Source organism: Danio aesculapii, chromosome 17 (assembly GCF_903798145.1).
Source record: "Danio aesculapii chromosome 17, fDanAes4.1, whole genome shotgun sequence".
Classification (NCBI taxonomy): Eukaryota; Metazoa; Chordata; class Actinopteri; order Cypriniformes; family Danionidae; genus Danio; species Danio aesculapii.
The window spans coordinates 7,745,320-7,761,487 of NC_079451.1; the positions used below are offsets into that span (position 1 = coordinate 7,745,320).

The following is a 16,168-nucleotide window of genomic DNA, read 5'->3' on the forward strand; positions in this document are numbered from 1 at the left end:
TCAATACTGAAATAAACTGTGACCATATGGTTGCATTTTTGGGGTAATATGCCTTTTGTGCATTAGAAATGGACCACTTTGAACATTACCAAAGTGCTAGAAAGTTTGTGTTTGTGTACTAGCTTTCAAAAGCCACCTTTTATGTGTTGTGTCCTCCACATATTGTCATGATCATGCCAGTGTTGACCTAGCTTAATTTCGATCAGAAATGGAGCTAAACTCTACATCAAAGTCGATTTTATGAATCAATTAATATCAACTGAGACACATAGTTCTGGATTCATATGATTACAAGCTTAGATGTTCACTGCAAATTTATCTTCACCAAAGGCATGTGTCTAATAATTGAGGAGATTATGAAGATTTATCTTTTAGAAACGTCCCCATGGGAAACAATTATTTTCTGAATAGGGCTCACTTTCTTTTTGCTTGTTATTCCCATAGAGTGAAACTATATTGACCTTTTTCTTTCACGTGAGAGTGGCCACATAAGAGTTAGCTGTTGGAATCTAATTGCATCAAGACATCCATCCTGACAGAAAACATTTATGTATTTTACACATTGTCAGAGAAGTCATATGAATTCAAATGAAAATGCACTATTTTTAAAAGGAGGCATACACCTAAACCCCACTCCTAACCCTACTCATTGGGGGATGAGCAAATTTTACAAATGAAATCATACAAATTAATATAAATTTTAATATGAACTAAATCAAACAGTTACAAATTGCCATGAGATTGAGTTTTCCCATTGCGTTTTCAGGTCTTATTCACTTCCACTGATTTGAACTTATAAAAACAGCTTGTTATGCTCCTTGATGTTGCAAACTGGTATTTTCTAATTACGTTATTGATATATTTTCATAAAAGCACTTGTTTGTAGAGCAATTAGTTTGACCGTTTACTGCCATTTATCATTCCTAGTCATAGATAAATGAATCGCACGTCCTAAAACCCTCACAGAATGTAATGTTCATATAGAATAATCACAAAAGTATACAGCTTACCTCAGCATTCAGAATAAGCGGAATAGAAGAGGTGTCTCTAAGAGCTTGAGATCAAACTCTGAGTTTGAGCACAAGAAGGTGTGTTGGTTTTGATCAGGTTTTGTTGCCATGGTAACTTGCACTACATGGCTAATTTGATCCATTGCAGGTTTTATTCTGAGTGAAGCCGTGGTCACACTGCACTTTTCGCCCCATAGACTTCTATTCATATGCTTGTGAATGTGGCAGACCAGAAATGCAAGCTTGTGTGAAAAGTTTCTCATGTTGCTGTGTTGGAAAGTTCAAACTTGGTGAACTCTGATCTGCTACATCGCATCATGTGATTGCTTGAGACCAATAGAAGATCAAAACATGACCTCTCTGGACAGAAATGTAAAATATGGAGCAATCACTTGTTTTTTTTAATGTCTAATCATCTTTTTTTAATTCGCCTCTTTTCACAGCACCATACAACCGAATTTTGCAAGCTCGAATTCTAGTGCAACTACAGCTTTAGAGATCGAAAAACAAACTGGGCCAATTAGCTGTGAGAAAAGTGATATATATGGGGCAATAAAGACTTTTTTGTTCCAAATTAAAGTCCTTTAGATTAAAAGCATTTTTGAGACCAAATAGTTTTTTGTTGCTAATAATATTTTATAGAAATTATAATACATTCATCATTATAGATCCAAATACTTTAAAGAGCCTCTATTATGCATTAAAAAGGTCATATTTTGGTTTTGGGGTCTTCAACAACAGTCTGATATGCATACAAGGTAAAACAAAAAACACTTTTATTGTGTTTTTGCAAGCTCACAAACACATTTAAATCTGTAAACAAATCGGCATGTGTCGTACTTTCAAAGTGGCTTTAGATGCAATATGAGAATATAAAGAGTTAACCAGATACAGTACAAGCGGTTACATGTAACAAAACATAATTTGCAAGCTAGAGAAAACAAGGAGGCAACCATTTTAATTGCATTTACTTACAGAGGAAGAAACTAATCCTGTAAAGTTCCTGTCAAGCTCTGACAAAGTCCCATATATCAATAGTCTTTTCTGATCTGTCCTTTAACAAACGGCTGATGAATCCCCCGTTATAAGCGTGTAGATTGCTGAAGCACTCATCAGAAAAATGACGGGAACACAACACAAGTCTGGGGCTATAATGCTGAGGTATTTTGTCAAAAATAAACTTCAACTCTTAACAGCCTCATCTTTGGATAGGGAAAATAACACTAACTTTCCCCTCACACTTCAGAGCAGGGGCTCTTTAAATTTTTCAATTAAAATGACTAAGGTCTTTAAATTAACATTTTAAATGTATAAACCTTTAATAACTTTAATATATATAAAGCTTTTAAAATGGCTGTCTTTTGAGCTGTTTGTGAACCTACATTATTAAAATAAATGATTGATATGCATTGATAATATTATTTGCCTTAATTTGCCTTCTCAAAGTTTAGCTGAATCAACAGAATTCAATTCATGATTTAATTCATTATATTTCTGATAAGGATATTAATTAATTTTCAACATAGAAGTGAATTTCACTGAATCTCTCTCAAGAACTAAATCAAACGGACTCTCGTGGGTTAACAGAGAATGTTTATACAATATGTATTAAACATTGTGAAGCAACTTAACCTGATCTTAACCAGTTTGCACTTCTTTAGATTAGTTCTAAACTTGAAGTTTGACTCGTTTCGTTCAGCCTTTTTACAGTAAATAAATAAATAACAGAATAAAATTATGATAGAGAGTCATTCAGATTTGGAAGCTCATGAAGGTGAGTAAATGAGTACAGAACTGTCACTTTAGGAAGATCTAAAGAAAAAGCATTGGAGACCTTTATCACCTGCTTTTTCATCAATGTTGCTACTATCATGTAAAAACTTCTCTAAATACAGCTTTTCGAGATTCTGATGTGCATTTCTGATGATGTAAAACTGCAATGTTCTGTGGTTTTCCTGCTGATTGCGAAAATTGTAATATCCCCACACCATCAGAAATGCACATCAGAATCTCGAAAAGCTCTTTTTAGAGTAGTTTTGCCCTGGTTGTGTTACGTTGTGATGGTTTTTGAAGTTTTTCATGGTTAGACAGAGAGCACACAGGAAGTTAACAAGCAACAGAACGTTCACAGTGTGGATGTGAAATGTCAACCACCCACAAGCAGACTATTCTAACCTGGACAGCTTCCTACTGTGATTTCATATCCTGAGGAAATAGATGAGGAAAAGGTGATTGATGGCTGCCTCCACAAAAGCAAAGATCATCTGTTTGCTCAACCTGCTGAAGTTAATAAGGTGTTGAATGTTTGGTACAGTGTTTACATTTCTAAGACTGAAGCGACCACCGCTACATCTGGGATTTTGAATGAATGATCTGAACTGACACAATAGTGTTCTCTGATTCCTGCTCATTTAACCTCTGTTTACATTGAACAATCAACATGCATGGAGTTTGGATGGATGTAAACAAACCAAGATTGTATTTTGTAATCTCACATAAAGACTGCAGTTCAGTTTTATTCAGTTTTATTTTTTTAATTACTGGTTTTCTGTTCTGTTGTTTATTGTTTGTGGTACACAAATCATTGCCATTGGCAGTATTGTTACACAGTAAGGTGAATTGCCATAAAGTGAGACACTGCCTAATGTGGGACACGTGAGGAGGACTAGTGATTGTAGCTCCCCCATAAATACCAGCAGAATAAAATATAGTTTAATTTTCAGAAATAATAAGTGCAAACCTTGCTATCTATGGAGGATGAAGGCGTTCTCAGTTTACAGCTAAAATATCTTAATTTGTATTCTGAAGACGAACAAATGTTTCAGGGGTTTGGAATGGGGGTGAGCAGTTAATAACAATTTTTATTTTTGGGTGAACTAACACATAAATAGCCCTGACACTTTTTGGTCTGATGTGAAATGTTTGTCCATGAAAAAATATGACTGCATGTATAAGCTATATGTATTTTACACACTATTTTTAATCAAATTTCCTGATTTTTCTACTTTTTTGGATAGGGTTAGTGGCTTTAGTTTAGGATCATGGGAAGTTTTTTATTATTTATTATTTGAAGGCTCTCTGATTCTTGTAAGTTTGCATGTGTTTGTGCCTTGTATTCCCTATTTTATAGGGACCAAAATGTCCCTACAAGGTCAAAATTAACTGGTATTACAATACTTGAGCGGACATTTTTGGTCCCCATAAGGAAAGCTTACAAGTAGGGCTGCTCGATTCATCGAAAAAAAAGATCACAATCTTGATTCGACCCCACACACGATCTTTATTCAGCTTTTCTACGATTCAGCCAATTATATTTTCAAGGTCAGGAGAGAAGCAAGACAGTTGCAAAAGTCTTCACAGCAACATGGACACCTTCAAATGGTGTTAAAAGTGTCATATACTGTATTTATAAGGTATAATTCACCCAAAAATGTAATTTCTGTCTAAATGTAATGATGTATTCGCGTCCACGAAATCACAAGTGTGCTGACCGCGAGCTGTTTGTTTACTACCGATAACGCGCACATGCACGCCAATGACGCCTACTTTAGTGAACAGAACCTGCATAGGCTCTGAATAACAGGTAATCAAGTTGTAAATAACGTTCAGTTTGTTGCACAGAGTGATCGTTTAAGGGCCGTGCGGAGGGTTTGATTTGCATTTGTGTGTTTTTTCTCACAGTCATGGCAGCCATGAACCACACTCGGAAGTGAAAGTGAAGCCGGCGCGCAGATCATTTAAATTATCATATCGCGCTTTACTGCCATGATTACAAGAATTTTATATGTTTTTTCTTTCATAGCTAATACATAGTGTTGTGCTTGAAAATAAATGTTTACTGGGTCAGTATAACTACTGTAGCCTAATGCTGAATATAACGCAGGAAGGAATCCGAAAATGACAAATGTCTCATTTTACCAGTGAAAACAAAAGGTCTAATGTTGTCAATGACAAATGACAAACACTTGTCTCAAACATAATAATTAAACTGTAATATATAATAATAATAATAATAATAATAATAATAATATATAACTATATAATTTGAATAGTTATATTCTGATGTCATCATTTTACTGTAAATTAACAAAGAGGACACGTTTAAAGTCTGTTCAAGTCCACCCTAATGACTATACAAAATATTGCATTTTAAGAAACAGTAGACCTACACATAGGCCTAATATTATTATTGTTGTTGTAACATATGTTTGGGAATTAACAATAATAGCCTACTAATATTAACCTTTAATTTACATCTACAGAATCGTTAGAAAACCATGATCTTGATTTTAAACAACAACAGAAAAAAAAACTGTGGTTCACATTTTTGCCAGATTCGTGCAGCCCTACTTACAAGTCACACAAAATGCAATGTTTTGACAATCTTAAATAGCAGAAAGTTTTGTGTGAGGAGTAGTAAGTACTAGTCAATTAATCAACAGTAAGTGGATTGTAAAAAAAATCCACTAGTCATCTTTGTGCATCTAATTATTATTCATGTAAACGATTTTCAGATCACAATGGCAAAAGGGTGAAAAAACAGGGAACTATTCTATTGACAACAACTGATAACAGCTGCATCACTGCATCATATTGTATATTATTTGTTTGATGATGTTCAATTATACAAATTTTAACATTCCAGAACCATTTCATTATTCCACATCAATGACGGTGCCGTTTCCACTTTATCATTGTCACACATTAGGAAGCTGCTGATTTTCTCAGATGACATGAACAATATTACATCTATCATTTCCTTATGAATGTGCTATCTGATCAGGACAAATCCTCGAGTTTTTTAAAATTATATTGGTTGTGTATTTATCGTTTTTGGCTACATTTAGTATTATTTCACAGAAATCTGAAATGTAAAATAAAATGCATGAAGTTTGAACTGACGGAAATAATGCAGCATTAAAAAACGGGTGTAGAATGTACAGAAAGATATATAAATTTAATTATCAGTACTGTAATACAAATCTGACTTATTTTTAATGATAGAATGTTCTTTTTGGGTGCATCGATATTGAAATTTGTTTTTGTATGGCTGGAATTGTAATAGCCTTAGCAAGATGTATATTTTGAAAAACTCTGTATTTTATACATGACAGCAAAGTATGTACATTTAACTGAAAAAGTTGTATTAGCCATTGCATGAGCTATTGATTTTTAGGACAAAATTATACAGCCATTTACCATTCACCCACCAAATCTATGAAAATTTTACAATTCTGAAGCTGTATTCTGTGACCCTGCTGTACATTCATAAAAGCAGAATCCTCATTTAAATAAGAGTAATATAATGATACAATACTGTGTTTAATTCATGCATCAGGGAGCTGCTATCAGTATCCAAAGTAAAATTGCTTATGAATATGCATTCACTTTTTACTTTTGTATTTCCGTATTATGTGTACAGACAAATGGCTCGGACAAGTGAAAAATCACATATCTTGTGTCTTGTCAGTCAACTCCAATTCAATCAGAGAAACTGTGTTTAAGATGATCCATGTGTGAGCAATTCCAGCGTTATGGATGTGACATTTGCAGTAAAATCTCAAAACATAAATTCAGAGAATGTAAATGTTAACATTATATTGAAACATTTGTTTATATTTTCCAAAACAACTTAACACAGAGTTATGGGAGCAGAAAAATATCAATCTGTGACCTTTTTTTATATTTTAAATGAGGAAAATAAACATGCGTTATTGAGGATGAAAAATGTAGAAATTCTGTGAATTAAACTGGACAACCCAAAAGAAATTATGCTAATCAAAAGGATAAGAGTTGTCTCTCTATAGAACAAAAATAATTGATTTTATTTTATTTGACATTTTTTTGCATTTATGAGGAAAAAGCTTCGTTATGGATGTGCCAGATATAAAATTGGCACTTGTATGATTTTGGTAAATCAAATATAACTGTTTGAAAACATTAATAGAGATATTTTTGAATATTTGTAAAGCGCTGTAAAATAATAGCATGCACAAAAGATGCAGATTTTGGTATTTTGGTAAAAACTTAATTTTTTTTTTCATCCAAGGTTGATATTTGCATGTAATTGTAATGTACAACTGAAGTAAACAGCTTTTATTAAAAAAAACAAAAAAAAAAAAAAAACCGATAATGGCCAAATACTGTGCAACTACCAGCCTACCATACAGTAGCTAGCCTATTGTGAATGTGCAGAGATCCAGTTGGTAAATTAGGGTATGTGGATATTACTTAAAAGGCATTGTTTGTTTTTAAGAAGATATTTTTATTTTTATTGTTCACTTATTTATTTGATTTGGGATTTGTTTCAAAATTTCTATTTAAATTTTATTTTGTAAAAAAAATAAACAGAAATTGTATAATTGCAAGTTGAGTTAATCAATACATCTCTAGAAAACAAAAATATGTTATGCAAATATGTACTATGCCAACTACCGGTCTGGTGTAATGTAGTGTAATTTAGTCATTTTTGCACATCTGTGTTAAAGGTGCGGTGTGTTCGTTTTTTGAATCTTCTAAAGCATAAAAATACCATAATATGTTTGCAGATATTTAAGAAACATGCTAAGTGAAAATTCTTGTTTATCTGAAAAACAATGCTGAAGTCAGTTACCTCAAGAACCTCAAGAAAACAGCAGCAGCCTCTGGAAAAAGATGCAGATTCTGAGTTAAAAAAATCCACATTAGGTAGTTTTTAATTAGCAAATTATATAAATATTACAAATGTAAACATTAGCTGAGCAGGTTACACTGTAACACCATGTCCTAACAACATGCAACGCACAAGATTACAGCGACAAGCAATTTGACTGTCTGCACGAGACGCAACACGACAAAAAGATTTAAACGGAGCCATTCAAAAGCACAGAATAGTGCACTCATTGAAATGGTAAGGTTTAAAGTCTAATTAATATTAAACCTCTTTAACCCTTTAACTATCTCACCAAGAAAAAAAATTTTGGATTGCATTTCTTAACTTCTAATATCGCTGGTTAACATACTCAATGCATTTTTTTTCCAACATAACCCATAATTTCTAAAATATCAGCCTCTACTAAATGGTTGATATGTCCGTTTATGTTAGAAGTATCGGGCTTTATACATATACTATAAAATTGAGAAAAGAAAGACCAATTTATTTTTAAAAAAATAATCAAAATAAAACATTTTTGAATACTAAATCACATTTTTTTTTAAGTATGCCATAAAATATTTCAGATTCTCATTTAACATGCTTTTTTTGTTTGTAAAGTCAATGCTCTGTAAGTCATTTAAAACAATCATTCTTTAAATGACTTTAACAGTCATTATTTAAAACAATAAAAACACGGTCAACTGTTTGGTAGAGGGGCAGTCAGTTAACAGTTAACATTAAAAGTACTAGCTGAGTGACTGATATTTGTTGGTTTAAATAGAATCACATTTCTAAAGTTCATTTCTAAATATGTTTTTTTATTTCCAAGGTCTGACAAACTATTTGTTGCTTTTTTTATTTTTTTATTTGGCAATACATATCATATGAAATGGCATTCAAACTCAGGTTGGTAGCATTTAACACAAAATAGCCCATAATCAGTACCTGAGGTGATCGTTGTCACAGAGCTTTATTCTGTTGCTCAGCCATGAGAAATAGAAACCACTAAATGTCAACGTTACATTCTGCATCTTTGACAAGAACTGTCCTTAGATTGTAGTCAACTGCATGCTAACATTTCAAAAACGCAAAGGGAAAATGTTTTCTTGTTTAACTACTTTGTTGTTCTGTAAATATATTAATTGCAACTTTTTAAAAGTTTTTCACAAATACCTGCTCTAGGTAACTTCCAGGCCAGCCGGCTAACATAGTACACATATATGACATAAAAAGACAGACAAATGCTTTGTAAAACCATTAAGTAAAATAATTTAATAAATGAAAGAAAGAACTATAGCACAAATTAATGAAAATACCAATACTTTAAAGTGAAATTTGGTCTCGTAGCCCAATAATTACTCTACACTGAAAAATAAATATTTTTTACATGTTCAAACTACTTATTTAAAATGAGCTGAAACAACACAATTCTTGAGATTTCATTGGGGCAACTTAATTTTTTATGTTCAATCCACATAAATTTGTTAAAAGTGTTAAGTTAACCTAATCGATTTGTGTTGGGACAACATGAATGAATTGTGTGGAACCCTGCATTTTTTACAGTCTTATCGCAATCTTATCATAAACTTACAGCAAAGAGGTGCAAAAAGGACCAAATCTCTAAATGTTATTAGAGGAAAGATATCCTACATTAGGTGTAAATATTAAATATAGTCTCATGTTGGGTTCAGGGAAAGACTTTCACCATCAGATAGTCTTGTTTACTCAGAAACGTTTTATTGTTTTTGGCCGTCTTTGTTCGGTTTTGATTATTTAACTCTGTTGGAAGCAGAATTGTGACATTAAACAAAGGTGCATAAACAGAAGCCTAAATACAGCTGTGATTAATTAGTAAGAAAGTCATATTCCCACTAAAATCGTATCCAGCACTATTTTAGAGAAAATTAGGGATTTGCCTATTTATTTTATTTTCATGCTTTTTAATCCGGTCCCACAGAAACGCTTAATACTTTGAGGTGTAACCAGAGCCAGACTAAGTGTAATTAAAAGTCTGCTGTTTATTTTACTTTGTGATTAGGGGTTTCTAGTCTTCTCCAGTGTTGATTTTGGTTCAAACCTTAGAAGGTCGAAAGACATTCATCTCTAAAAAGGTCAGTGATAATAAACAAATTTCCAAATGACATGGATTGGTTATGTAACACTGCACAGATCTGAACTAAAACAGCTGCTTGTACTGACCAATCCATAAGAAAAGTTTTGTAACAACCTTTCTTAAATTGTTTATTATTATTGCAGCATTATTATGGTATATAGGTTCGATGGTTTGCATCAAGTGTATACCAAATCACATAACACGTATGTAATATAACCAGACATCTATTAATTAAATTTAATCATTAATAAATACTTAAGAATAACTGGAATGCCACTTAGAAACGCTTATACAGAACTTTGGGTTCTCCGTCGCCATCTGCGGTTAAAAATAAAACTGCATCAATCAAATAGTTTGAGCCTTTGAGGAATCGCCATTTCAACAATGTTACAGATCTGTCAAGCTGAAATCCATATTAAAAACAATAAACACACAGTACAGCAAATATCTAAATCTACATCAAATATTACACAAATCGTGATTGGAGCTAACAAACATTTGCCACTTTGGATTTGCATTTTGTTTAGACAGAATCCTTACCTTGCTTCTGTAGGTCTTAGTTTCTTTGTTTTGACGATGGGTAATTCTCCAGAGGGTCGTTTAACTGTTGTTTACTTAGCTATACTATTTAACTATCTGAACAACATTATTTATTAAGTGTAGTCATATTTACTAGAAACAGTAGACAAACTTCGGTTCCAGTCTTTACCTCATTTAACGTGAACCTGGCGTTTTCCCGCGATATAGACAGCACTACAGTACAGTATCGCGAGAGATTCCTTCAGAAAGGCTCTCTAGTCTACTTATTTGCACGTTATTGTGTTGCCATTTTGTGAATTTTGCAATCAAATTTTCGTCATTAGTGCAGGAACTTTTATGAATATTTTGTTATAGGAGCTATTTGCAGATATTTAATTGTATTTTCCCTGTTTTGAGGTGGAGGGAATGGCCGAGTTTAACAAAAAAGGCAAGCTGTTTTTTTGCATTTCCCAAGTGACCACATGTATTAACAGACCTCATTATGAAAATTAACCATGGTTAAATTATACTAAACGTAAAGTAACCATATTTTCTTTGGCACTCTGTCTATCATATAAACCAAAAACAAATACCACAGTTAAACTGGTTAGAGTTGTAAAACCATAGTTGATTTGTTTAAAATATCCTAAAGTAATGGTCTGTTGTAAAATTGTGGTTACAGAAATGATAGTCAATGTACATTGTTATTTTTACTAGCAATAACAAAACCACAACAAAAGCATAAACACATAACCATTAATTCATTCATTCATTCATTCATTCGTTCGTTTTCCTTCAGCTTAGTCTCTGATTTATCCGAGGTCACCACAATAGAGCCAACCACCCATTTCGACATATGTTTTACACAGCGGATGCCCTTCCAGCCAATATAAATAGGAAACTGTAACGGGCAAATTTTGTGCATATAAGCGCAAAACTTTTTTTTAATGCAACATTAGCCTCAACTTATGTCTGTTGTTTGATCTACTGAAGGGAGTTTTGGTTATACTTTATTTTGATCCGTTTGTTGAATTGAAGCTACATTGCATTTACATGACAACTAATTCTCATTAGATTAGAAGTAGACTGTTAGGTTAGGTTGAGGATTAGGGTTGGTGTAAGTTGACATGTACTTGCAAAGTTTCTTTTAGTCAGTAAAATGTCTGTTGAAGGAGCAGTATCAACAGATAGTTAGCAGACAGTCTACTAATACTCAAATTGACCATCAAAATAAGGTGTTACCGACTTTTTTTTCCAAATGCAAATAACTGAAAATCGAAACTACAAAAACATTTGTAGCCGCCACATTTTAATTTTTTTTCTAAAAATGAGTCATGACCACAAACACTTGAGCTAAATGCAGCAAATACATCACATGCAACATCTTCCAAGTGCAGCTTTAAGAAATTATGCTCCCCTAGTAGGCTACCTAAAAATAGTTTATTCATATTAGTAATTTTTACCGTGAGAGGATTGCTGAATAAAGTGAGAGGGAAAAGGGGAGCACAAAAATCAAAACACTATTTTATTTTGCAGACTCTTTATACACTTGTTACCAAGACAGATCTTTCCATCACATTCACATATAAGTGAAACTACAAAAAGAGATCTGTATCATGGCAGATCTGTTTCATGTTTCCTGCTGTGGCTCCATGATGATGTTAGTCATAAGTGAGATGACGAAGCCGCTGTATGATATCGGAATGGTATGGGTGAAAGGTTAATCCATCCACTTCCAGTCCCAGGTTTGCCGTTTTGCCACTGCGGACGCCATACTTCACCAAAATGCGCAGCATCTCTTCCTCCTGTTTGTAAATAGAAGCACCACATCAAGATGTTTAGTCTTTTGTCAAGATTTTTAAACTGACTTTAATCCTCATCTTTTATTTTGAGCTGTAATGTGGGAGTGGGAGTTTTAAAAACAGGAAAAGTGTCATTAAACAGTCAATCCGTAGCAGCCACTGAGATGCTACAGAAAATATTTAGGCTAACAGGAAGGAATGTGAAGACAGGGTTAAACGGGCTGGTTCCAGCAGTTGTGGTCGTGATAATTATACCGTATGCTGGCAGAGGTTCTGAAGTGGTCTGCAGTTCACCGCAAATGTAAAAATGGCCAGTGTTGACTGGAAGCAGCACTGTGACCTGCCTGTAAGTTTTATACCAGTGGATTTCCGTTGAAAATAAAATGGCATACAAAATTAACAGTACGAGGTGACATGCATAAACCCTTCTAGGCACTTTTTTTTTTTTTTTTTTTTTGAGAAAAACAGACTGAACTCAGCATCATAAGTATCTAGTATTTATTTTTTATTACTCCCTTTTCTGCATATGACTACTGGATTTAAAATTATAGAGAGCACTTCTGATTTGGGGAACTTCTAATAAAAAAACTTAAATCAGTTGTCGGCTTATGGGCATGTTGTTTTCAATATACATAATATATTCAATATCAGCACCATTTGGAAAAATTCACTTTTTGCACACCTTTAAACTCGCCATAGTATAAAAATCTGGACATACCCTTTATAGCTTAACATTAGGAGTTCAGTTCATGGTATTGACATACTGTAAGCCTCCGACACCATCATTTCCTTCTCATATAAATTCTGTCAGTTTAAAATCCCAGTTTTGTATATAGTGAAATTTGCTGCGAATGTTTGTAATGAAGCAACAGATACATGTAGACTGCTAAATATAAGTGTTTAACATAAATATATACACTAGATATCGCATACAGACCCTGAGCATGCATCAATAGCGCCAGCACATTTGTACAGTGCTCCCAGGACAAAAGTCATTCAACCACACTAGTCAAGACTAAAGCCAATCTGAAGATGTTGGACTTTAGCGTTGTGTACAGGTGTAGTAATCAGCAAACAAAGTAAACAAAGCATAAAGGCAGAACATTTCATAGGTAAGATTTTGCTTTTTACGTTTTTGTGTGTTACGAACATTTGTGCTAAACAAGTATTGATGATAATACAGTCTCGTACTGCACTGACCATAAGGCAAAGTAGCACAAACTCGCACTAAATACTAGGCTTAGGCTAGTTTTGTTAAATAAAATAAGCAAAGAATTTAAATGGAATATGAAAAATGCTGCTGTGCTAGAAACTTGTATTATTGTCAGCTAAGTGAATGAGTCGTTCATAACTGGGATTCATAACTCCCTCCATTAGAATTAGAAGTGAAAGTAGGAGAGGGGGTGTGTTTCAGGACACGGATGAGATCAGATTTAACAGGGAGGGAGGATAATACATTTTCATACACACAAACACACACTTTGTCGGCAATGCCCTTGCGTTCACTTATCCATCGATACAGAAAAATGATGTAAAATTATAATTTTCGTAATTTAAAAATATATAAAAATATATTTGCGCACTGACTACTGGGAAAACTCCCGAACATAGATATATGTATATATCTCGTGTTCTATATGGCCAGTCCTCCACTGCACCTTGGTCCCATATTCATTTCAAAGGAGCGCTATCCTGTACTAAAATGGCAGCTTTATTGACGCACTCCTTCCAATAGACAACACTAGCGTAGGCAACATCTAATATAAATATCTATGAGTGCACATTTATGCATTGTGTCATATCACTCAGCTCTTACTGTGATTTTTTCTGGAGTGAAAAGATGACGATAACTTCATTCATTCATTTTCTTTTCGGCTTAGTCCCTTTATTAATCTGAGGTCGCCACAGCGGAATGAACCACCAACTTATCCAGCATATGTTTTACGGATGCTCTTTCAGCTGCAACCCATCACTGGGAAACATCTATACACACTCATTCACACACATACACTTTACAAGGACAATTTTAGCTTACCCAATTTACCTGTACCACATGTTTTTGGACTTGTGGGGGAAACCGGAGCACCCGGAGGAAACCCACGCCAACATGGGGTGAACATGCTAACTCCACACAGAAATGCCAACTGACCCAGCCAGGGCTTGAACCAGTGATCTGAGGCGATTGTGCTACCCACTGCGCCACCTTGCTGCCCATGACGATAACTTTAACTTATCTATTTATCTAGCAGTTGATAATTCTTGACTATTTTCAGATAGATTCAAATCTAAAAAAACAAAACAAATCTAAATGCATCTGTCTGCCCCCTTTGTCAAGTATAATTGCAATTTTGCCTATAATTCTTCATCAACACAACCCAGGAGAACATTTTTATTTCATATAATTTAATAATAATATTAATTATAATTAATGATCCTAACATTTATATAGAGCTTTTTTGGACACTCAAATTGCTTTACACATTTTGCGGGGAATCTCCTCATCCACCACCAGCGTGCAGCATCCACCTGGATGACGTGACGGCAGCCATATTGCGCCAGACTGCACACCACACACCAGCTGATTGGTGGAAAGGAGACAGTGTGATGAAGCCAATTATAATATGGGGATGGTTAGGAGGCCATGATGGACAGAGGCCAGTGGGCAAATTTTGCCAGGATGCCGGGGTTAATGCCATACTTATTTTTGAAGGACATCCTGGGATTGTTAACGAATCAAAAAAGGACCTCAGTTTAACATCTCATCCAAGGGATGGCGCTTACTGAGCAGTATAGAGTACCCATCAATATACTGGGGCATTAGGACCCACACACACCTTTCAGCAGCAGCCTAGCTTTCCCATGCGGCCTACCATCCAGGTATTAACCAGGTGCAGCCCTGCTTAGCTTCAGTGGGCGACCATGTGAGAGTTGCAGAGAGCTAGCTGCCAGAATACACTCACTCCTTCTAGCTAAAATAAACCTCTCCACTACTTCAGCTGAAAATATTTATTAACAAAAGAAGAAATTATTTTGAACATGCGTATTTCAGAGTACATCATGCATGTGCGAGTGCCAAGCACTGACATCAGCTGCGGTGCGTCAGAGCAGAGCTCATGAATATTTATGATCATTCCACATATAGTCAAAACCAATCTTTTTATTCTAGGGGTAATTCCTGTGGTTATAATTACACATATAAAACAATTTGTGGATAATTTTTGGACTTACCTAAGCAACATAACTACTATGTAGATATCAGAGAACAATTTAACATATTGAATCAATGTACTCTAATGGCACCTCGAATATACAAAGAATGAACTGTGAGGAGAATAATGCTGCCACATTATACCCAGTAGTTTAAAACAATTCACTGGCTATTTGCAGACTAATAGACGTTACGCTCAAAAATCACTTAAGGCATCATGGGGTGCAGGAAACAGAGTTACCTTGGCTACGTTGGCAGGCATTCAGCCCACTTGCTTTGTTGTTCAGGTGTGGGCGACAGACCCAAACCCCTCTGGAGGTACCGCTGGTGCACTGGACACAGATTCAGGACATACAGAGCGCAGGCCACAGCATAGCCACCCCAGTTAGAAACTCCTATAGTGCAGGGCCAAAAAAAGAATAAGGAAGATCTTTTATGGTATTGCTAGCACAAATACAGGCTAATGTAATCCTGTGGTATAATACTGAAATGTATAGCATGTATATTATTTATTCATATTTTAAAAACAAATAAGTGCGCACACAAATCATTAGTAAGTTGAATATTCTTTATACAGGGTTTCTGCAGGCTTCAGACATTTTTAAGACCATTATCAGGGTGTATGCAGAAATCCTGAAGGTAATTTCAATAGCTTTTAAGACTTTTTAAAGACCTTCTCAGGTCTTCACACTTCAAGTTCTAATCAGTATCAAACCTTTAACTTAATAAACATTTGTAGGTAAATAAATCAATGGAGCACAACCATGCAACAGAACTCAAATAAGCTCGGAAGCAACAAAGCTTGAAAGAATAAATGATGTGGTTGTTTTCAGCGACAGGTTTCAACCACTGTTTAAATTCGTCCTTCTCCAATCAGGAGTA

At 34.5% G+C, this 16,168-nt stretch overlaps 1 protein-coding gene across 3 annotated transcripts in view; it reads right to left on the reverse strand.

The window, feature by feature from the left end:
- Positions 1 to 11,788: 11,788 nt before the first annotated feature.
- The window catches only part of dglucy (D-glutamate cyclase), a 41,964-nt gene continuing 37,584 nt past the window's right edge, over positions 11,789 to 16,168 (reverse strand). For 2 of the 3 annotated variants that reach the window (XM_056477288.1, XM_056477289.1), the window contains 2 exons: positions 15,528 to 15,681; positions 11,789 to 12,081 (listed from right to left, as the gene is read on the reverse strand). In XM_056477288.1, the coding sequence (XP_056333263.1) occupies positions 15,533 to 15,681 (149 nt within the window). In that variant the 3' untranslated portion in view covers positions 11,789 to 12,081; positions 15,528 to 15,532. Of the gene's footprint in view, positions 12,082 to 13,094; positions 13,105 to 15,527; positions 15,682 to 16,168 lie in introns of all 3 variants that reach the window. The other variant, XM_056477291.1, reaches the window with a different exon arrangement.